A 25,249-nucleotide genomic window follows, 5' to 3' on the forward strand; every position below is an offset into this window, starting at 1 on the left:
TTTAGACACAGAATCCATAGTTTCTCCCCCTCCCCCCATTTCAAAAGAAAGGATAAGGAGAAAATGGAGAAAGAGGGGAAGAAAGAATAAATTAAAGTATTTGGGGTATACTAATTCTCTCTAAGCTTGCTTTACGCATTTTCAAATGATTGAGTGGTTAGAAAAATTTACAACCTATCATAGTCTCTGTTGGGTGACTTATAATCTAAACCACCTTAACTGACAATCTGCTGACTGCATAAATATTTTTTTCATTATTAAAATGTCTCATCTTCTCTATGACTCAGTATTTCCACACTGGAAGACTCCATCAATCTATAGAATGTCAGCACTGCAAGTCATGAATAGTGTTGGAATCATCAAGCGGTTTCAGTGTCTTCCCCCCAGCCCTTAAATAAAGGCAGTCCCTAGTTTCCTTTGCAAAGACATACGACTCTCAAAACTGTGTTAGCCTTTTCTCTGTGGACAAGAATTGAATTGCTTAACATAGCCCTAAGTTTTCCAACCAGAATAAAATAAGGCACAAAAAGATCAATCCAATTAATCTATGACCTGAAATGCCTTACTTATCTAATGTGGTCTTGTGTTTTAGCTCCTTCCTGGTGAAGACACATTAATAAAACCTTTACTTAATTACTAGGTATTCACAACTGTAAATTTCAAATTAGGTATAAGCACAAGAAAATGAACCAGAAGCAACACACTCTACTACTACTAGGTCACAACATAGAAGCGGGACTATAATTTTTTTGTTAGTTGATGAGTGTAGATCAGGATATTAAAAAGCTACCCAGTACATTTAGTGTTTCCAGTAAGGGTTAAAGAGGACAGAAATCATTAGTCCATGAATTTTATGTGGTCTGCATATATCATTAACCCATGATCTTTATGTGATCTACATATATTTAGGATTTCCCTAGATTTTTGTACCAGAACAAAATCCACTGCCATGCTTTTCTTCCTATTCAGGCTTTTTTGCTTTCTTATTTTCCTAATTTAAACCTATATAAAATAAGTTCATAACATATCCTGAAATCTCCCCACTGGCTGTCTGAAATCATTTATATTTATCTTCTTGATATTTGTAACCCAGAATGGCTTTATCATTTAGTCAATGAGATTTTCAGTAGAAAGGAAAATAAACATCATAAAAATTATATTAATGAACATTTTCTTTAGGCTGAACATACCAGGCACTGTGCTAAGTGATTTATGTGATATATATCATTTAATGACACTCACCATGCCATAATAATATCCATTTTACAAGTGAGAAAACTGAAACTATGGAAAGTTATACAACTATCAGGCAATAGAGCTAGCATTGAAAATCAAGTGATCTGATGTCAGAGTCTATAGTCTTAACCTCGGCATATGTGGCGCCTTCCATCTGGACTATATAGGTTGTGGGCTGTGACATTAGTCTATACTTCCCTAAGTCCCCAAGTCAAAATTCTCTCATAAAATCAATTCAAGGAAATGTGAATGCATTTTTATATTCCTTTTGCACTGTTTTGAAACACTTCTTATTTAAGAGAACTGGTATCAGGATTAACAAAATAGCTGTCTTGGTGATTTTTTAAACTGTATATCTGCAATGATTTTCCTAAGACTTAGTAAATGTTTACACAGTCGTTTGTTATACTTCAGATGGAGACTACATACTTTAATCATGCAACAGAGTATGTCATATTAACTGAAATGTTTTTTTGATATCCACCCCCCCAAACTTCCCCCATGTGAACACTGAAGACGTGAGCTGGCCATGTGGCCTGTTAGGTAGGTGGCTGTGAGAAATGGACCTGAAAACAAAGACATCACACTGCTGGCTTCAGAGGTCCAGATGCTCGCACTCGGTTAGGAGAAAAACCTACAAGGAAATGTCAGCCCACAGATCCAGTTCCTCACTTCATTTCCATCACCGCTACCACCTGACCAAAACAAAAAAAATCTGGACCCAGAAAGAGTGTAAAGGAAGTAAGAACATGAAAAAGAAATTAAGGATAATTAGAAGTAGAAGAGAAATCTTGGTCAAGGAAGATCATAATATGATCTCCCTTTAAAATGTGAAGAACCTGCCTGTTTAACAAGGCACTGTAACCCATTTCCTCGTTCTCTCACAGATTTTAGGGAGGCAATAGCCTCACAGATTCAACTTTTGCAAATGACTAGGAACAGGAAGGAGAGAGAGCAACACGGTGTATCTAAGCATGAAAAGCCTGGAGAATTCCCCCTAGCTGGATCCTAAATTTTCCATGGGCTGTCCCAGAAGGGTACAAACATTAGCTTGGAAACAGTTCTGGTGAGCTTGTTAGTATGTTCCATGCTATGATGTGGATACCCCCATGTTAGAAGAAATGGTCTGGGTATCTTAGAGGATCGCAAACACGAAGAAGCTGAACTCAAGTTAAATAGGGGGAACTTGGTACAGTGAATGCATAGAGAGGCAGAGTAGCAGGAGGGAATATGCTTATAAACAAAGGCCAGAATAGTATTGAAATGACAAGACCAAAATCACACAGCAGCCTCTTACTTGACAACTTTTGTTATGTGACTAACTCTAGGAATAGAAAGACAATTCCCAGGGAGAAAGTGAGGGAAGAATCTGAGAAGAAGTTTTATCACTCAATGGGAAATTGTTTTAAACTAAACTCAATAAAGATATCATTGGGTTAAGGTAAGAATAATCTGGATTGATGAGGTTCGGTTTTCTGCTGTTAAGTAAAAATAAACTGAGTTGCTGAAAAAGCTACACTCTGGCACATCTGAGTTTTCGAGATTGTTTAATTGTCAGTCATATCCACTAGAAAATCACATCCAAATTCTAAGGAAGCATAATCACTCCACAACACCCTTGACTATAGCTCTTATGTAAGTTGAATGTGTTTCCAATTAATTTTATTGCTGGTGATAAAAAAGGTAATGTGGTAAACATACATTGAGGAACATGCTGTTGATATAAAGAGAAGAAAAATAGAAACAAAACCAGAAAGTGTGAGTAGACTATTTTATGATCTAAAAGTACAGAAAGTACTTAAATGAATAAATATAACTTTTAATTTCATAATTAATAAGACTCTAGAAACCCCTTTGAATCAGTATGCTTACTATTAGATAATGAGCTGGTAGATGATTTCTACACTTAAAAAATGAATCTCTGCTTCATTTCTGCTTTAGTAAAGACATGTCATATTCATTAGAAATATAAATCTATACAACATTGTATTGGATGCTATATCAAAGTATCTGACCCTCACCAATAAATAACTCAACCTCTAACACTGACACAATGAGAAATGTTCACAAATGAAGTGATGCTAGAGACAGTCATATCATCTTCTCTTACTTTATAAAATTATCACTGGTAATGATCATACAACTATGTTTGTTTGTCTGAGCCCTGGGACAATCCATTTAAAGGCTAGTTAAGAATTTCTAAATAAGATCTAGGTGGGGGTAGTACTTTAACACTAACATAGAGGGAAAAAATAAGAGTAAGAGTGACCCAGTTGAAGAGCGATGATTTCATTTCAAATGCATATCAACATAGATCATGTTTAATGACCGTGGAGACCCTAATCTATTCTTTTCTAAAACATCTTTTTAAGTAAGCATTTCAAAATATCGTAAATTTCCTGTTTAAAAAACAAGTTATGGAGTAGTTAGAAAGTAAATGTTCTATACAATATTCTGTCATCAAACAACTTGCTCAGTACTCTTTGGATATGCATACACACTCACATCACTATTTATACTGTGCTTACGACATGCTTACTTCACCATAAATATTATCTTGGAAAACCATTTCACACTAGGATATGTAGATAAACCCTTTGGAAGAGCTTCACAATATCCATCACACTCCATACCGTAAATTATATTATTATAAATCTACATCACTTGAATACACATACATGTACAAATGTGTGAATATGTTACTTATGTGAATATTGTAGTAGATGAGATAAATTCCTGAAAATATGCTTGCTGAACACAAACACTTATGTATATTTGTATTTACATATTTCATCATGGATCCTAGTTGTTTCAGGAAGTCTATAACAATAATCATAATTTCTTTATTATTTATTATTATTACAGAATAAAGGTACCTAATTGTTTCAATTTGTATTTCTTCCAGCATTACTGAAGATGAACATTATGTGATTATGGCACTTCTTTCTATTTTATCTTTGGCCAGTTTTCTATACTTCCTAGAAATTAATTTCCTCCTTGATTTCTAAGTGTTTTTGTATATTAGATATATTAACTTTTTTTCTCATATATTACAAATACTTTGTGCCAGTTTGATGAGTACTAAGTACCTCCATACTTAATATTTAAATGGTGAACAATAATTCCTTTTTAAAGTCGTTACAAATAAGATGCATTCTTGAACAGAAAAAAGATTAAATTTATTATGACAGTTGAATTACAGCTACTCTCTTATCGTTACAGTGCTTACACACTAAACAATAATAAAAGCTCCTAACTCTGACAGTCTAATAATTTATTAGCAGAGGGTGGTTTCTTTGTGTATGAAGATGTTTCCTCGAGGCACATTTAGATGGACTTACAATCTTCATGTAGTAGTACTGTCAGAAACAATGAGGTGAAAACTGTCTGAACTTGTCAAAGTATCTTTGAGTTCACATTCAGAAGTGGAGTAGAAACATAAAACCCACTGAACCTGATGTTACTAGTAGACCATAAATTACTAAGTTATTGTAAGAAGCACAGCACCTGCACACCTGAGGCGAACAGCACAGGTGACAAGCAGGGCAGTGCCCAGGTGTTTCCCACTGCTCCTGTTTTTCCAGACTAGACAGCAAGCCACCAAAGTCTGTCTGCCCTACAGAACTTCACTCCCTGCACAACCACGACACTCTCGTACACATCATCTGCAGCCTGTGCCTTTAGCAACATCCATTTCCTCACACTTGTGCATGCTCAAATGCCCTGCTGGAAGGGAAATTGGCAAGTACTTTAAGCATCAGGATATGGAGTTACAAATCTGAATGTCATTTTAATATTGACTTCTTAGACCATATAAAATGCAAATCACAGAGTTAGGTTGTTTTTGATCATGGTGGCAATTTGCCATGCTCAAAATTTGAATGTCAGTGTGATAGCCTCTTGGGTAAAAGAAGGCTGGGATCACAGGGCGTGCCATGTGGAGTGTAGACACTGCTCACCAACTCAGTGACCTCAATCTCAAAAAGCAGATACAAAGAAACTTTGAAGACAGAGACAAAGAACAAAGAAAAAAAGGAGAGTGTAGAAGAGTGAAATGGAAAACCCTCTGTAATTTCTTCTACAGATTTTCTCCCAGAACTGGAAAGGAGAAAATCCAAAAAATGCTTGGATCACTTATTGTAACTGAAACCACAAGTTATAGTACTCTCAAGAGATTCTAACTATCCAGACATCTGTTGGAAAACAAATGCAGCCAAACATGCATCTTTAAAGAGGTTTCTAGGTTATGCAGTGACAGCTTTATGATCCAGAAAACAGATAATCCAACCAGAGGAAGAGCTAATCTGGATCCATTGCTATCCACAAAAGCATAATTAGGGACACAATACTAGCACAGGAAACACTTTATCTGGGAGTACAAATGGTTTAAAGATAGGAAATTTTTAAAAATTACTTTAGAACTACAGAAATACAAATCTACTTTATGCCTGCTTGGTTTAAGTAATCAAGCTCTCCATTAAATCAAAACACATTGGAAAATATTTAGTAAGAATGAGATATGTTGCATATACATCAATTCTACATTGACATCAGTAATTTTTCATGAGCTTCCTCTCTGACATTATCCAGAAAAGCCTGCCTAATCCAAGAAAACATAAATAGAACTTTCATGATTGTGAGGATGCTAAGCATCATCTGATACTGTTCAAACAAAGCAGCCATGAAAATAAGTATTATAACACATGCTTGTGGTTGACACAAATTACGAAGTTAAATCTCCAGTATATCAGGCTGCATTCAAATGAAAATCAGTGTATTTTGCCTCTCAATGATCTCCTGCAAGACTTTTTTTGGTTATCTTTTTGCCAAGGAATTCAGAACATGTTGGTCACAGACAACTGTTTGTGAAACCTTATATTATTGATAAACAGAACAATAAGAGAAGAGCTAGGCAGCCTGAAAGAGAATAAAGAGAATCTATAAATTCCACAGGGCATGTAGAATTTTTATATATAATCTTTGCAGCCTGTTGAAAGCTAATGTAAAATTATCTGGGGACAAGTTCTAAAACAGATTTCTTCTTTTGAGTTGTTTCTTTTAGATGTACCCTTATATATGATATGAGAAATAGTAAAGCATTCCTGAAAAGATAATTCAGTGATACAAAAGGCACTGACCCCTAAAACAGGCCTTTTAACACTTTGAATGATTCCCCATTTGGAGTCATGCTAGAATTACCCAGGAGGTTTTTTGTTGTTGTTGTTTGTTTGTTTGTTTGTTTGTTTTAACCTCTATAACTCCTCTCTCAGGTGAGCATATAAGTTTCTCTTGGAAAGACATGATAGTTTGAAAAAGTCCCCAGTCTCAAACATCAAACACACCTAGCTGATGACAACTCTGTTAAAAAACAATCAAGGCATTGCCTAATTTGTTTATAATTAATAAAGAAAATCAGAGAGCTATCCATAAAAACTGGTTTATAGAACACTCAAATGGAGAATGAGTCCATTTGTAGTTCACAGTTTTTAAAAATTAGCAAATATCAATAGAGTTTGGGTGAATAGTTATCTACTTAGTCTAACTCCCTTGATCCGCACATAAAATTTTAGTTGGATCTTCAGGAATGACAAGAACAAACATCTTGGCAAAGCATAAGCTCATGGGAGAAGTTTTAGTAGCCCCTCATTCCACGCCGGGCAGTGTTTGTTCTAGATGGAGAAAACCATGTTTTAAAATGTCTTGAAGATGTGCATCCTGATAACTCTTCAAAGCCTTATGTTATGCTTTATCCCACCTCTGCCCAACCAAGAAAAAGCACCCAGTTTTCAATGTATGGCCTATACCAGCAAACACCACTACCAGGAAATTTAACTACAACAAATATCACAGCTATTCCTCAAGGACAGATATGAATTAAGTTACATACAATCAGGAAGTAGCAGAAGCATTTAAAGCAAGCATCTCAAAATGATGGCATGATGATCTACAGTGCAAATTTCTTTTTCTGTGTGAAATGCACCATATTTACTAAGAATAATGAGAGCTTTAGTTCTGCATCATGTGTCACCATCTAGAAAACACAAACATGAGCGTTAGTTCATGAAATCTCCCAGTTGTGTCAAAGTAGGGCATATTATTTTCATTCTGCATCTAAGGAAGAGGTTATGAGACTTATTCAACATAATACAACTAAGTGGCAATATGGGTCCTAGATCTATTTTTTTGTCCCTCTACTTTGCCCATTAACATCTCTGCACATGCATGTCTACATCTCTGTAAAGTTGTCTATATTGGCTATCATTTGTATGAGTCCCTAAGTGATTTGAGGATAAAAATAAATTAATAAAATTAACTCTTTCCTCCTTTTCCCCACTTATTTCTGTTTCACACACATACATATGGATATACATACATACATATATAAAAACATACATATATTAGGTCTGTCCAGGAAATGTCCAACCATTGTTTCTATAATGAGAAGGGTTTGGACACCAATTTAACCTGGCACCCAAGGAGGGTGGACTGGAATGCGCATGCATGAACAATGAGGATTTCATACTATTAGTCAGTGGAGGCAGCAGGTGACATTGAGTGAGCATGTGTACTGTGTAGCCATCAGATTCAAAATGACTAAATTAGTAGACCAATGAATCTGCATCAAATTTTGTGTAAAGCTTGAACATTCCTCCACAGAAACTTTTTGGATGATTCAGAAGGCCACAGCTATGGGCAACTGGTGATTAGCAGTTCATCACAACAACCCATTCATGCATCACATCTCGTGCAGTTTTTCAGTGAAACATTAAATCACTCAGGTGACTCAGCCCCCCATAGCCTACATTTGGCACCCTGTGATTTCTGGCTTTTCACAAAACTAAAAATGCCTTTGAAAAGGAAGAGATTTCAGGCCATAGATGAGATTCAGGAAAATACAGCAGGACAACTGATGGCAACTGGGAGAACTGTGTGAGGTCCCAAGGTGCCTACTTTAAGGGGATTGAGGCATCATTGTCCTATGTACGATGTTTCTTGTATCTTGTATCTTCCTCAGTAAATGTCTCTGTTTTTCATATTACATGGCTGGATACCTTCTGGACAGACCTTGTACATGATTTTTTGTTCTAAACTCTTCTCTTCTCTTTAAACTCAAATCAGTGACCCCAGTATCTGCAGCCTTAAAAGGAAACACATGTTGACAAACTAGTTTTCTCTGCTTTTATTAAACTATGTGTACACACACACACACCACACAAACACACATACATAAAGAATATCTTGTCATCCATTTTTGACAAGAGGTGCATACACATGCTTCTGTATTTTTTAGTTTTTTTTTAGTTAGCAATACCACAAAGAACATAATTCACTCATAAATCTGCTTCTTCATGGCAGTCACTTAATTCCAGCCTCTTGCTACTGTGGACATTGTCACAATAAACAATTTTATGCATATATCTTCATATGCAGCTGCACATATTTATGTGACACAAACTCACGGGGCCAAAGTTTATGAGTATTTTAAATTGCAGTACACTTCTGGTTTACTTACTTAAAAACCTTATAACTTATTTTTCTATCAGCAATGTATGAGAAACTGCATTTTCCCTAAAGCAAGATGTACTTTACAGGGATTCAAACTGATACACACACGTACACATGTAGTTATTTATATTACTAAGCAAATGCATCCCAAAACATGAAGATTCCTCTCAGAGAGCTCCTGCAGTTGTCCTGTTAGGTAGGAAGAAGACCTGTGAGAGAAAATCCCATGCTTTGGGCATTGTGACATATGGCACCATTCTGTGGATGAAGGCCCAGAAGAGAGCCTGGATAAGATCCGCAGGGCTCCGGGACAGCCGTGGAATTTCATTAAGGTCCTGCAGAATCCAGCCACGGATACTCAACACTGACAGCAGCGCTCTGGAATGCATCTCTCGCTCTGATTCACCATCCAGGTCCTTTTCATGCAGATCTCACTCTCTGGCTGGGATCTCCTGGCCTTTCACATGCATCTCAAAGATGGTTCCCATTACCCTTCTGATCACGAAATTGTCATTCTGAACATGTGCCCTGTACAACTAATGCCATTCAAGAGTGCATAAATATTTTAACACATCTTTGGTGATTATTTTCTCTCAGTAAAAAATAGATTTATGACATTAAGGCAATGAAAAAGAAAAAGTTTTGCAGAAAGTGAAAAAATTGGCTGTTAATTACTAGAGTCTTTACTGCTACTGAATCATAAGCTTTTTAGAAGTCCAGAGAAAGTGTTAGTTCATAAACCTTCTGCCTAGTATTTTTTAATCAGCAACTACTGCCTTGTAACATTTTAACTATCAAAAGTCAGATAATGCCCTCCAGGTAAGTATCCAGAAATCCATAAACCTTTACTGAACAGCAAAACTGCCATGGAGAAACCTGTCTTAGGGCCGACTTCTAACCAGTGCTATTTAATGTGTCTACCTGCTAAAAATCAGATGATTAGAAGTAAACTTTTATGCCTCGTCTATCTTATAACACCACTAAAGAAAACTTCCTCACTTCCTCATTTATAAAAATCACTACTAATGTCAGGATAGACTTCAATGAACCCCAGAACCTTCAGAATTGCAACAATAAATATATCTGCTCAATGGAAAGAGGTGGTATGGAAAGGAGGGAAACTTTGTACTTGGCCACCTCCAGCGTGCTACTTTGATGTCTTCTCTTCTCCAGGGTGAAAAATACTTTAGTACTTTACATTCTGTATAAACCGTACTATCCTGTTAATTATTACTGTGACTCTCCAATGACTTCTCTTCAAATTTACCACATCTCTCTCCCTCCTCTCCTCCCACATTTTAAAGTCTGGAATGGGAGTGCTATGATATGAAGTAAATATTCAAATATATTAAGTTGGTAACTCTTGGTTTCTTTTAGGTTTTTTTTTTTTGCCAATGTATATGTTCAGAGAGGGAATTAATTTCCAAGAGGTTATTAGATCTAAAACTCCATGATTTTAATTCCCTTACTATCCTCAATGACATTTAAAACTAGTGACATTTTAAAAAGGGGGTGTTAAACTAGTTCAGCATGGTTATTCTGAGAACTTAAAAACAATCACAATCTTTTTTTGCCTGGGCTTGTCAGCATCAGACCACCTACCAGAAGGCATGGGTCTTGAGATGTGATCTAGGGAGACGGCAAATGTAGCGGTTGGATGGAAAAGCAAGTTGTAACTTGATGTCCAACCCTCCTTCCTGGAAGGAAACTTTCTCTCCATTTGCTGCTGTAATGCATAGCTAATTTCTCCCTGCTTTTTTATTTCTTGTATTTGATAAAACAAAGTTATATATGTTTCTATGAACGAAGAGCAATGTAAAGCATCTGTATAGTATTGAGCAAAACTCATCATAATATCTTAAATATTGAGATAGCTTAATTCATCTGTTTTAAAGTGAATACTATATAACAATTTGGGGCAATAATAATTATGACTTCAGGTTCATTAAAATACAATTTTATTATTTGTAAATGATGGCCTTTTAACAAAACATCAGATTACAAGATTCAGAATAAGCCAGAATTTTTTAATGTATTTTACTGGCCTTATATCATAAAGAATTCAGAAAACCATGCAAGGCAACTAGACCTGTATGCTGTTAGCAGACACAACGTGTCTACAAAAGGCACCGATAAGGACACAGGTGCTTCACACCTCTCCGCTGGTGTCTAGAGCTTCCTGCTATAGTCAGACTTTAGTCCACAAAAACTTTTCCAGTTTCTTATTAGAAAAATCCTATTCATTGGTTTATCAAGCACATTGGTATGGAAGTCTCTTCAGAAATAATTCAATTTATGGCTCAACACCTGAGAGAATACTAAAAACATAGCTTCCTGTACTTAACTGAAATTTTCATGGCCTGCACTTAGTAATTTGCAGATCCAGTAGCTACTGTAGTTTTGTTTTTCTCTATTTAGCAAGAATAAATGTCCCATTCTATGATACATAATCTTGATTTCACTCCATAGCTGAAATTATGGTTGTTTGTGAGAAATGAACCAGACAATGTTTAATATCTGGCTCTAATAATCTCGTGGGGCAGAATCATTCAGTCATCAAATCTACTATTTCTGCAAATCTATAGCCAATGTTTAATGATAAATATTTTGAAAAGCCAGAGGTACATTATCATCACGTTAATTCCCTTTTACCTCCATATTTCCTGAACCTGGGTTATAACACAGAATGTTATTTGGGTGGGGGTGGGGAACAGTGCTAATTTTAGCCTATCTAAATGCATGTTAACAAAAAGAATATGTGTATCTCAACTCCTGTTTATGTGCATTTCATATGGAGGAATTGTGGCATTCATCAAAATTTAAAAAATTATAACAAAACTGTAGCTAAAATAACATGAGGGATCCTAAGAAAAATAAATCTGTGGATCTAGAGATGAAAACAATCTCAAGCTATGAGCAGCTTGTGTTTACAAAGAAGAAGTCGTACCACAAAGCATGACTGCTTTTCCTTTTGGTAAATTTAAATTCAGTGTATGAAGTAGAAGTTATAAACAAAGCAACTTTTTATTTCAGTAAAAAAAACCCTCATTAACAAATCTTTACTTGAAAAAAAATAATTCAAACTGGCTGGGAGATGGACATTTTATGTCTTATTTTAGGTAAATTATTGGCAATAACAGGGAATAGGAATGTCAGCATGTCAATAAAATAGTTATGGCCACTGAAAGATGAGTAGTAGGTCAGAATGTACTTAATGTCATCACAAAAACAAAATCTGAGCATGATAGGAAGAGACATATTCTTGTGTTCACACATGCATATTAATAATATGTTGTATTCCAATCACAAGTCTGTCCACCTTTAATTCTCTTCTTCCTGACACACAGAGGGGCCTTGTACAATACTCTGAGCTGACTCAAGTTAGCACTCCATATCCTGGACCCTCTCTTTCTTTACCTTACCCTTCTCGGTATTCATCTTTGGCCCCACCTACCCTTCTTCACCTACTTTTCTACAGCAGCTTAAGATGAAAGTATCTGATACAAGTTGAAAACTCTGGCTTTTATTATGGGGAAAAACAAGCTAAACAGCATTTCCCAAAGACCATTCCATGAGAAGTTAGTATGTCAAAAACAAAATGTGCACATGAAAACATCAGGGTGAAAATATCTCCTATGAAAATTTAATATATTTCTTTGCTAAAGAATGGATAATAACCTTTTCCATACTAAAGTGATCTGTGACCTCAAAGAGAGGTATGTAGCAGGCAATGTTAACTAGTTAATTTCAGCATGGACCTTTTCTTTTTTTTTTTAAAATTAAGCTCTTATTTTTGCATGCTGAACCTACCGTTCTCAGGAAATCCAGCTTTAAGATTTTTAAAAGGAATGGGAAAAGCCTAATGTGGGATTTGGGATAGCAGTGTTTTAGCAAAGATAGAGATTTTCATGAGGAGGGCAGATGCAGATGCCCTGCAATCCAATCAACAGAAATGTAACATCCATTCAAAAAAGGGAGCAATATGTGAAAGCAAATCAGGCCTGACCCAAAATAGAGCCAGGACATGGGTGAGGCAAGTGAGGCACCCTGGTGCAAAATTGAAGGAGGCATGTAGAGGCAGGACTCTGAGAATGAATATTTCTTCAGTTTATGTCTAAGCCACCACACTCTTCTTGCCCCACCTCGGGACCTTCAGAAAAGATAGACCGTTTCACTTAATTGTCGTGGAATAATTTTACCTGCAAAACCTCAGAGCTCTATTATTATATATTGTGTGATATTTTTATATTAATTACAGATATAATAAACATCCTTTAAAAATATCAAGAAACATAGAAATATATAAAATAAAAGTGAAGTTCTCTCAACCCCACAATTCTACTCTTAGCTATGTACCTAAGAGAATTGAAAACAAAATTTGTACATGAGGGTTTATTGTAGTACTATTATTATTGGCCAAAAAACAGAAACAAAGCAATTAATTATTAAACAAAATGTGGTATGTATATTCATACAATGGAATAGTATCCACCCTAAAAAGGAGTCAAGTTCTGACACATGCTACATGGATGAATCCTAAAAAGATAGGCTAAGTGAAAGAAAGAAGATGCAAAAGCCACATATTGTAAGACTATTTATATGAACTGTCCAAAGAAAGAAAAGGCATACAGACAGAAAGCAGATTAATGGCTGCCGGGGCATATGGGGTGGATGGAGGGAAACTGGGAGTGACTCCTGAGAGATATGACATCTCTTGTTGAGGTGATAGAAATGTTCTGGAATGAGAGAGTGTGGATATTTATACAACATTGTGCACATACTAAAATCCACTGGATTGTACATTTTAAAACAATGTAGTATATGACATAAGATATATATCTCAGTAAGAATGATTTAAAAGCTAAAAGGGATAAGGGTTTGTCCACCTTTCCTTTTTTGTAGCTAGCATTTGTAGATTGCATTTACAGAATGTCTATTAAGTGTGGAGCACATTTCTAATAGTTTCACTTCTTTAACTCATTTAATCCTCAAAACAACCCAGAGGCATCTTTTAAAGGTAAGTTGAGGCATCCAGGGGGTTAAGTACTTTGCCTAAATCCTGTAGCTAGTCAGTGACAGAGGTGGGCTTGTAAAATCAGTCTTTCTTTAAAGCTTGATGCCCACTAATTACTAATGAGCAATAATCATTAAAAGAGGAGGTACGTACTTCCAGATAATTTTCATTGAGGGAGTTCAGGTGCACATGCGTGTGTGCTTGTACAGATGGATAAAAATTACATACATGGGACTAGACAGGGGTCAGAAAACTGCAGTCCATAGGCCATACTGGGCCCCTTGTCTGTTTATAGATACAGCTCATTAGCTCAGTATGAAAAAATGGGTTATAATTATATTTTTAAATGATGGAGAAAATGGAATAAAAAAATAGCCTTCCATGACACATGAAAAGTATGTAGAACCCAAATTTCAGTGTCAATCAATAAAATTTTATTGGGACACAGCCATCCTCATTTATTTAAGTTTGCACTGTGGCTGCTTCTACACTACAAAAGCAAAGCTGGGTCATGGTGACAGAAAGTATGACCCTGCAAAGTATTAAACATTTCTATCAGGGCCTTTACAGAAAAATTTTTTGACCCTTAGATTTCATCATACATGATACTCTAAAACTGTCTTTGGTCAAATTTCCTACAGATAGCTGAAAAATAAAAATGCACCCAAAATTATTAAACCTTTCCTCTGCTGATGAAAATGTCATATCTTTTATCAAATTGCTCTCAAAATTGTTGCATTAGTTTATCTCCTAATGGAATGTGCCTGGATTTTGAGAAGTTTTATGTCTGTCTCACTGGAATGCAGGCTCTTCCCTCTGCTGCCCAGCAACCACTCGACATTGATGCTGAGTCCTGATGCTGAGTCCTAAGCTGAGCCACTGATTTTGGCTGCATAGTCAGGTCAAGGTTTCATAGATCGAGTAGAGGAACCCATCTCTCATTCATCTGAACTATCCTACCTTCCTAGCTTTGCCTGTTTTACAAAAACTTCTGTTATGTAATAAGTAGATAAGTGGAAGAGGATCTGCTACTCTTTTTTGTCCCACTAGAGTGGATACTGTCATGCACCACTGTTACCTCTCCACTGTGCTAACACATTCATTTCCCTCCTGTTGGCAGCTCGTGACTTTCAGTTGTTTCTCTCTTCAGGAATTGCCTTCATCTGAGTAAAGCCATCCTGCTTATTGTAATGCCCCTTTTCCACAGGCAAATATATCCAGTAACCAGTCAATGCAGGAATCCACTTTGACTTAAGGCCCAATAATTATAAGGAGCCATTTGAGCTCCAGAGCTCCCTGTCACATCAACTAAGGCTTGGCTAAACATAATCATAGTGAAACATCTCCTACCCAGTTCTCTCATCCCAAAGTTGTTATCCTGATAACATTACCCCACGAATTGTGTACAATCAAATCTGCAACTTAGAGTCTATTTCTTCAGAAAACTGACCTAAAACACTCCTAACTTCTCAAAGAAGAGAGAGGTGATATTTGATATGATGCCTGAGTTGGGAGAGGAAAAGGAGCTTTCATGGCTCAGCCCCTTCCTCTCTCTTTCTAGGCCAGCCCTCATATGAAGGAGTGCACACTCTACCTGTTACTGCCAACTGCATGGTAAGCACACCAGGGTCATACTTCACATTATGTTTCTCAGATTCCTTTTTCACAGCAATGGTGCTCCAGATTGTATGTCTATACAAAGCAGGTAGATAGAAGATGTCTATAGGAATCTTCTCTGAACTCCAAGATTTTCCCTAGACATGGATCTCCCAGAATCTAAATTTAGCCCAAGATACTACAATGTCAAGTTGTAACAGTAAACCTAATCTAGGATCTCCAATTTAACCTGATCAATGATCATATTAATGATTTGATCTTTATCTCATTGATTCCCTTGCTTTTGTTTTCTTATTTGGGTCAAAACTATGGGACAAGGATGAATTACGATCATCCTCCTAAACCCACACTAACAAAGAGTAGCATTGCATACATCCAACAGGTAAATCTTCATTTGTCATTATTAACCATTAATAGTCTAACAGTCTAAACTAATAGTAGTCTAGTATACATGCATATACAGGGAGATGCTGCTGTAGCAATTCCTTGGAGAGGAATTGGGTATTTACAATTTAGAAAATTTTCAAACAGGAAAACTAATCTGTTTCTTTATTTGTAAATGAATCAAAGAAGACCTATTTCAGAATTAGTTTAAGAATTAGGAGTGATAATATGTATAAACTATCTCTGGCAATACCTTATGTAGTGGGTACTCAATAATGTTAATTCATAATTCAAAGGGAACAAAGCCACTCTTTCCTCTACTTCCAAAAGGTAACAGGGTGACTTTCATCCCCCCAAAAACTATTTAAAGCTAAAATTCTGAACAATGAGTTAGTGAATAAGGCTTACACCAAAGTTGACAACTACAAGTGAACAGAGAATTAGAAACAGAGCAACAAGCAATCACATCCATTTTCCATCTTTATGTTATAGAATGCACATAGGAAATACTTTGGATTTAATATTTTTGTCCTCTTAAAATTCATAGGTTAAATCCTAATGCCCAGGGTGATAGTATTAGGAGGTGGAGACTTTGATAAGTAATTAGGTCCTAAGGGTAGAACCCTCATGAATGGAATTAATGCCTTTATAAGAGATGCCAGAGAGCTCCCTTGTCCCTTACGCCATGCAGGGAAACACTGAGAAGACAGTGTCTAGGAACCAGAAAATGGATCCTCACCAGACAAGAAAGTCCCAGAGCCTTGATCTTGGACTTCCCACCTTCCAAATCTGTGAAAATTAAATGGAGTTTAAGCCACCCAGTGTATGGTATTCCGTTATAGCAGCCCAAAGTGACTAGGAAAGGAGAGAACATCCCCTTTGCTTACTAAGGACACTGTTACTTCTGATCACATAGGTACCATGGGAAGGAGATAGGAAAGAGCCTCCAGAAATTGGCTACCGGTGATGGCAGCTACCAAATTGGGTCTCTAGTTAGATCTGACCCCAGGCATCCAACAACTCAAGATTTGCCATCATTCTGCTAGTATGTGGCTAAGAAAGAATGCAAGCCTGTGGCGGTTTGTCCCATCACATTCTCTTCTCCCAGACAGAGAGAACCAAGTCCTCTGATACTTTGTTTATAAAAGAAGTCTGAACCCAGAGACCCAAGAGGAAGCTGAAATGGGTGAGGCCAGGCAATGACCAAAGTTGGAAAGCTCAGTGCAGAACCAGTAGCCTGAGTAAAGCTGTTCCAGTCATGTCAGAATGAGTGCCACTTGATGCTGGGCATTTATTAATTCAAGGCATTCTCTACTGTGAACCAGCACTCACTTTAAAGATCCTGCATACTACAGTTAAATTAAGAAAAGAGTGGGTTTCTTTAAACTTCTGGAGAGAAAGTTCTAATATGTCACAAAGTTTTCCAAGAAGAAGAACCTGGGACTGGAGGTGAAGGTGGGTGACTTTGGAATGTAGACTCTGCCCAGATTGGTCTTGTTAGGCAGAACTATTGATACTATTAATAATGACAAGTCTGCTCCAAAACCCAAGTTCAAACATTTAACACCATGACATTCCGAACTAGTGAATTCCAGAGAGGAGCTAAATGCTCTGTAAATAAATATTTCCCTTATCACCTTTTATAAATCTGTTGAATATAAACTTAATAGTAGTTTTATAAAGTCAAAGAGAGGGAGAGAAAAGAGGAGGGAAAGAAGGAAGGAGGAGAAGAGAGGGAGGGAAAAAAGAGAAGAAGAAGGAAAGGAGAGGGAAATTCTGTTTTTTTTAAATACATTCTCTAATCTTTTTTAAACAGTAGGCCATGGACCACAATCCGAAAAGCAGTTTGTTTAAAAATAACAAATAAGACCTAAAAAGATAGAAGAGAAGGGGAAATTACTGAAACACACTATTTATGAATGCTATTCGGCATTACATGCAGTATAGAGCACATAGACAGGGGAGATTTAAAGAATATGCTCAATATTTTACAAACCAGGGATTCCAGTCCAAAGGAACAGATTACTAGATTAAGAAATGGAGACAAATTCTGAGATCTTTCTCAGGCTGTACTCCATGAACAAGTCATACCAGTTTCCTCAGGAATGCAAGAATTATTGCAAAAATGGTTAGGTTCTATAAACATATTGGCAAAACTTAACTTTACATATAAAAGAAAAAATATTTCAAGGTACTTAGAATATCCTCCATTTAAAAATATTTATTTCTTAACTTTTTCTTCTCTTAATGGAAAGGAGGAATTCCCCCAGCTCACCTGTATCAAACCCCACACTTGGCACTATGTCCACAGTTCCATGGAAGGCTCCGGCCCACGCTGAGGTAGCAGTGGTGACTGTCGTCAGGTCTGTCTTTGTGACGTCACACTGAGGAGCAGGAATCCTGGCTGCACGCACTGATGGCATCAACAGGGGCCCGTAGGACGAATCCAGGGCAGATGCAGCAGAAGGGTGAGGGGGGTGGTGGTGGTGGTGGTGTCGGTGGTGCATGTGAGCGTGGGGATGGTGGTGTCGCAGGTACACATCATGCATGTGGCTGTAGGATGGGCTCACCTGAGATGCCAATGGGTAGTGCCAGGACTCAGATACGGGAGGGGGAGGGGCTGGGCCAGTCTGGTGCAGGCCATGTCCTGGCCAGGAACTGGGGTCAGCTGCTGTAAAGGTGCCAGGGGGCGCAGTGACCTGAAAGTCAGGATGAACTCCCCCCAAACAGGGTGCAGGTGGGGGCTGGTAAGAGCTGGTCCAAAAGGAAGTCGGGAAACTATTCCTCTGACTTGAGAGAGCTGTGCTGTCTGAGAAGACAGAAAAATAAATTATTTACATAAGATTCAGTTCTGGGACAGACTTGCCTCTACATGTTCAATATTTTACAGCAGGCTAATCAGTATGCACTTCTCCACACACAGAGGTGAGCTGAGACTAGTGAAGCCTCTGAGCTCCCATGCCAAGTCAACACGCAGGGTTCAAGGTGCTGACTGAGTCCCCCCCTCCCCAACCCGAGTTTGTTTGGCTTAAGCAGTTACAATCCATACTGAGTTGTGCAAGTCAGAATGAAAAGCTCCATTTCTTCCTGAGCATCTTGCTGTCATCAAGTCTGAGCAAATGTGATAGGTCCCTACCTCGCAGATAAAGAAAGCTTATACCATAGACATGATCCAGGTAGGTTCAAAATGATAATGTTTACTAACTTCTTTTAGATGCAAATATTTTTATTCAAACTAAACATTTTAATGCTGAAAGGAACAAAGGGAAGTAAGGTTGCATTTAATTATGCTCACCAACACTAATATTCTATCAGAAAGAGTGTATTCTAAGCTGATTTTTTCTTTAGGGATCTGGGAGTCTCTGCACTAAGAATAATAATAGTTAATGTTTAATTATAGTGACCAAATACCCAACACTAGGCCAGGAGTTTTTCATGGATGATCTTAATGTATCCTCACTTCAATTCTATGAGGTAGTTGTTGCTTTTTTATTGCTATTCTTATTCCCATTTTAGCTGCGTGGAAATCTAGGCAGGAAGAAGCACAAGACTTCACAGCTGGCAAGTAGGAGAGATTCAAAGATAGGTGGTAGTCTGCCACCCTGATGGCCAACATTCTTCGAAGCTGTGCCACAAGAGGGCACAATTGTACTCTAACCTGGACCTTGGACTTTGGTGAAGGTTCTGCGGAAATCAAGAGATCCAAATAGAAGTAAAGAGTTTGAGAAGGTGTTTGGGAAGGGGAAATAATATCAAAGAATAGCACTTAGAGATAAATCAGAAAGAGGAATAGCCCTCCCCACCTCTGCTTAAATTCAATTTCTCCACTCAATCCTTATATTTATAGATGACCTACTCTGCACCAAACATAGGGAGGTCACATATGATCAGATAGATGTCACTTTTAATCACAGTCTGATGGGGGACAGATACATAAATCAACATGTGCAATGTGACCTGGTAGGTGCTCTCCTAAGGGGAAGCGCACAGAGAAGATTCAGAAATAGCCTAAGGGAGTTATAGCTAAATTGAAAGGGAGAGTAAGGTTAGCCTTGTTTAGAAGTAGTGAAGAGTGTTCTAGGCAAATGAAAAATTATGTGAAAAAAGGCCAAAATTCACACACACACATACACTTACACACAAAGTAGCATTTGAAGGAATAAAAAAGAGTTCAGTTGACAAAAGGTGGCAAAATTCAGAGTAGGGTCCTAGAAGGACACAGGTAGATGTGGCCTTGCCAATCACGTACTGAATATGGGGGCTGCCCTGAGAAGGTCTCAGGGAGCTTTGAAGGGCTGTCATCTAGAGAGTGATGAGGCAGATCTGTTCAGGAAGATCAATACTGCCAGCAACAGCCTGTGACTGTGGCATGGTGTGATTGAGTGAGCACTTGAGCGAGCCTAGAGGACTCAGCCAGAGAGCTGGTGCCCAGCTCTTGCCCTGTATCATTTTATGGCCCCAAGTAGATCTGTTGACTTCTCTGTGGCTCAGTTTATTCCACTAAAATACGAACCACTGGAATGCAAATTCCAAGTATCTTGTCTCCACACTCCTATCACTCTATAAAGTGGCCTATAAATTATTTCTATCTATAGATAAAGATAAGGTTGCTTTAGCACATTAGTCACACTTGTAAAGTAAGATGGGATTCTTATACTGAGTTACACACACACACACACACACACACACACAACCTTGCTAGACCTTTCAACTGAATAAAGGGTATTCTAAGAAGTACTCTGAAATAAAAGTATTCAGAAGTTTGATGTATCATATTCTCATTTCATAAATTTCCAAGACTGTTTGTTTGTTTGTTTGTTTGTTTGTTTGTTTTATCTCCAGGGAAAGCTTGTATAATGTGAATCAAGCACCACACATGTAACTTGACTAACATAACTAGGATATCGCTGTGGTGTTCAAACATTCCTTTCTCAAGCTTCCCCAGCAGCTGCGGCGCCAGCACTGCAAGCCTTCCCATTCTCTCCTGGAAAACCCAGAGTTGCCATTCATTCTATGGACAGACAGCTCTTCAAGTCTCACATTCCAGTCTCTCCCCGAAAGAACCTCCCTGGATCTCAAGAACCTTTGGGGAAATCTAAGAAATGATCACCTTTGAAAGGCAAAGGATGGAAGTGGAAATCATTATTCAAGTCTTCAAACAGTCCTGGAAAACTTTTCATTGAATGAATTTGTTTTGTTACAATCCCAATCCATCAGAAAATAGTGCTTCAAATCAAACTTACTGGTACTGGAGCAAATATGTTTTATTTAAGAAAGGTCTTTCTGTGACACATGAAAAATGGCTGCTAATGACAAGAAAGAAAATTATGTGAGCTGTGAGAAGAAAATTTAATTTGTCTTAAATGATGGCTATTATAGAATACTTCTGTCATACCCACAGTGGAAGCTGTCAAAGTGCAAAGTTCAAAGCCCATACAAGGAGTTTACAGAGGCTCCTTGCATCATGTGGTGCAGCGTTGCCACCACTGATCTGCCACTTTGCTCTCACAGATCCAGTCTTTGGTACCGAGTCCTTCATTTTGCTCATAACTTTCATTTCCTGGTAGGACCAGAATCCCACCATAAAAACTGCTGAACCCTACCCACAGGTGTGTGCCAGAAATACAGAGCTCCCCTCATTGAAACTCGCCATTAAAATATAGAAAGTACACAGACTGTATATCATTTTTCTGGGTGCTTTCCTTTTACTTCTTTTCATTTAAATGTACTTGGGCCCAATTTTATTTTCTAGATGCTTTAGCATTTTGGATATGTGTGTACAAATGTGAATAATGACCAAATTCTTTACCAAAAATCATGTCCTATTTATGAAGTATTGTATTGTGATTAGTGAACCCATTATCATTGAAAGTGGAGCTCTATTTTTTTAAATGCACTTCATAAAGTCTGAACAAAGCTTTAAAATGCCCCAGGGAAAAGTAAAATTAGAAGCAATTTAGTATTTTCCCAGTTGGTATATCTCCTGAGGTTAATGTAGATTTCGCAGAGATCTATACAGCCCTTTCAAAAACCATATTGCATTTTACAAGTAAATGAAATGGTATTGAATAGACAATATATTTATGGAAAAGTCTAAACTTCAAAACCACTATTTGGTAACTTCATTATTAAGAAAAAACACTGATACAAAGAAACAGATGATATGTTTTTTTTTTCATGCCTGGGAATCAGTGTACTTATTTCATATGTATGTAAATTTTTTTCATTACATGACTCTTTGCTTAAGAGAACTTAATCACAGCCACATTTGTTGGATGAAAAAGCATATGAGAAACTGTGCACGAACTATTTCCATGCAATATTACTTTTCAGGTTAGTGGGGGCAATTCAGAACTGGATGGCGTTAACACCCTGTGGTGACTGAAGGGTCGGTGTTGCGGGATCATAGTGGGATGTGAACACTGACGGTCTGGCACGTACAGACAAACTGACATGTACTGGGCCTACTTTGGCCCAGTTTGCATTTGGGATTAAAAATGTCATACACACACAACCTATTCCTAACCAACAACAAAATAATGACATTGATACATGTCTAATACAACCCACCCAAAGCATATCCAGCAATTTCACTGTGATTATACCAGAAATACCTTAGAGATACAGAAGAGTGGTTCTTTCAATTCACAGTAGCTGGGATACTTTTTACATGAACTCTAAATGTCTCTGAAAAGGGCAAACAATATAAGCAAGAGAAAATTCAACGTTTATTTAAAAAAACACTATATTAATTAATTTGGAAAAAAACTATATTAAAAGGGAAAATGGGTTGATAAAATAATATAGAATCACTATCTTATTTTTAAAAATCTGTAGAAAACAGTCTTTGAATAACTATTGATTTAAAACATCAGTGTCAAAAGATAACATTTACCTTTTTATTAATTGCAGTGGAAAAAATTGCTACTGCATTTATAGCCTAAAGGATCCACACTATAATTTAATTCCCACTCTCTTGTTCTGCTTCCCATGAAAATAAATTTTGGGGTCAGAGCTGAAAGGATATGTGTTCCAATATGTTCTGTCACTTAGGAATTCGGCACTACCATTATGTCCAAAGATTGCCTTCTAGTAATTGTGTTCTGGAGTCACTCAAATGGGCCTTGTGACTTTAGAATGAGAGACTCAAGGCACACTCCTTGGAGGCAAGATGATGCGATACTTCAGACCTCACTTTCCTTCTGCATGCCTGTTCTAAGCTTCCCAGCAGCGATGGTCTCAGCAGTGCCCCCTGGAGCAAGTAGCTCAGCTATCTCCTTCCCAGTCTCTGCCAGCTCTAAAAGGTAGACCTTCCCTTTCTGCCTTCTGCTGTTTTAGGTTAGTACTCATTTTGAGAGGTCTTTCCTACCAGAACTAGTTTTTCCAAGCACACACTGCTAGGTCAATGAAGTGACAATAACTTTGCCACTACAATAAGAATAAAAATAGTAAGTTTACTATTCAGCATGGTTTTTAAGTTGGTGATATACACACACACTACTTTCTGTAAGAGTACTGGGACACTGAGATCAAGGCATGGACGTATTTGGAGCCAATGTTTCTGTTTGGATGGGGATAAGATGACATTCAGATTCACTAGGTTTTGGGCACTGAGATCAATGCATAGACATATTTGGAGCTGATGTTTCTATTTGGATGGAGATAAGGGAACAATCAGATTCATTAGGTTCTCTTAACTGAGAATCCCTATCTAATCTCTGCTAAAATGTACAGTGAAATAAGAGGGAATTGACATTGATATTGTGCCAAAGTACAAATATTTCTTGTCAACTGTTTGTCTAACAGCTGCAAAATGCCTAAAGAGGACTTTACTCACACCATCAAGATACACACTCAAAGTATGACCATTATTCCATTATTAGCTGACGCTCTATTCTTGTCTAAAGATTTACTGTGTAAATATATTCTGCATTCAACCATAATTCAGTTTTAAATTCCTCTGTAGCACTGTAGCACTTGTGTAGTGCTGTAAAAATTTCATGCCATAAATTAGACCTTTTAATTTAATGCAGCTGGTCAGCAACTCCTGCATAAAGTCTTACCGCCATGGCCATTAACACTGTCAATAGCCTGAAGTACCTACTAGGTCCAAGACACTGTGTTTTTGCCAGAAATGCAAACTCCCAAAAAAGCCATGTTTCTGTACAAAGACCCCAGGTTGGCGCTCTGTGTGCAAAATGAGTGGAGACTTACTTAAGAAAAAAACAAAAGGCATCTGACCATCATTTAGCAACTTGCATCAATCCCTATGCCAAATTCTTCATATACTTTATTTAAAAATCTTTATTATATCCCTAGGAAGTGGGTCTCAATAAACATATTATATACTTGAAGTTATGCCCAGAGAGATTTTTAAGTAATTAACTCCAAATCTCATTGCAATCAGATAGTAATAAGGCCCAAACCTGAACCCAAAACAATCCAAAGACTGCATTCTCCAAACCTGTGTTGCTTTGGCAATTAATATAAAATTCCCAAAAACTCTCTTTGCTAGACATGGGAATCTCAGTCATATCCAACTTATATATAATTATCTAAAATTGACTGATTCACAACTAGAAACAACTACAGCAAAGTTCTATTCACAAATGGAAAGTATATAACACATTTGAATTCACAGAACTTTACTTTTTTTACAAATTAAATAAAAACTGTACTCAATGATTTCATACAACTTATTGCTAATAAATTCTCCAATGAAGACTTTTTTGTTTTCTAACCTGGGGTACATAGAATGAACTTGGTTTATCTAAGTCAGTCACTTAACTATTCAATTCATACTTATTCCAGATTTTCCATATAGAAATGCATTATCCCGAGTATTAAAAAAAATAATTAGTGGGAGATAGAAAGATGGACATTGAAGAGCATACTGTGTTTGTCAGGGCTACTCTAATAAATTGAACTGACATTAAAAATTCTAAAAATTCTTGTTCCTACTTATCAATCTTCATGTCACTCCATACATGCCAGCATTTTTACTTCGCATGAAATGTTCTAAACTCAGTCTCCACTCAGGGTCTTTGCACTGGCTATTCCCTCTGCCTCAAATAATCTTCCCCTATATACTCACAGAGGAGCACTCTTTCTTCAGGTCTGTGCTCAAATGTAATGGCCTTAGAGAGACTTTATTATTACCCTAAAAATGTTGAGTATGTCAGTTTACCTTGTGTTTCACTATCTATTTATTACCTGTCTCTTTCACTAAAAAGGTTCATGAGGGTAGAGCCTTAGATTCTCTTGTCCACTGATTCATTCCTACTACCTAGAACATAGTAAGACCTTAATATGTGCTGTGCAAGTCAATGAGTAAGAGAGGAGACAGATTTGAAGGCCAATTTTAGGATAATGCCAAGAAAATTGTAATAATAATTACTAAAACATTACCATTATCTACCCTTTCTATATCAAAATTTGACATCTGTCCAAAGGTCTTCTCTGTTCAGTCATCCATATTGTAGGGAAAACAGT

The 25,249-nt window shown here is 37.2% G+C and overlaps 1 protein-coding gene across 4 annotated transcripts in view; it reads right to left on the bottom strand.

The window, feature by feature from the left end:
• The window catches only part of VGLL3 (vestigial like family member 3), a 59,450-nt gene that overhangs the window by 19,237 nt on the left and 14,964 nt on the right, over positions 1-25,249 (bottom strand). For all 4 annotated transcript variants that reach the window (XM_045851725.1, XM_045851724.1, XM_045851727.1 and 1 more), the window contains exon 3: positions 18,033-18,566. In XM_045851725.1, coding sequence (XP_045707681.1) covers positions 18,033-18,566 — 534 coding nt within the window. The remainder of the gene's footprint in view (positions 1-18,032; positions 18,567-25,249) is intronic.

Source organism: Phyllostomus hastatus, unplaced genomic scaffold, assembly GCF_019186645.2.
Source record: "Phyllostomus hastatus isolate PE091 unplaced genomic scaffold, TTU_PhHast_1.1 phas_contig_86, whole genome shotgun sequence".
NCBI lineage: Eukaryota > Metazoa > Chordata > Mammalia > Chiroptera > Phyllostomidae > Phyllostomus > Phyllostomus hastatus.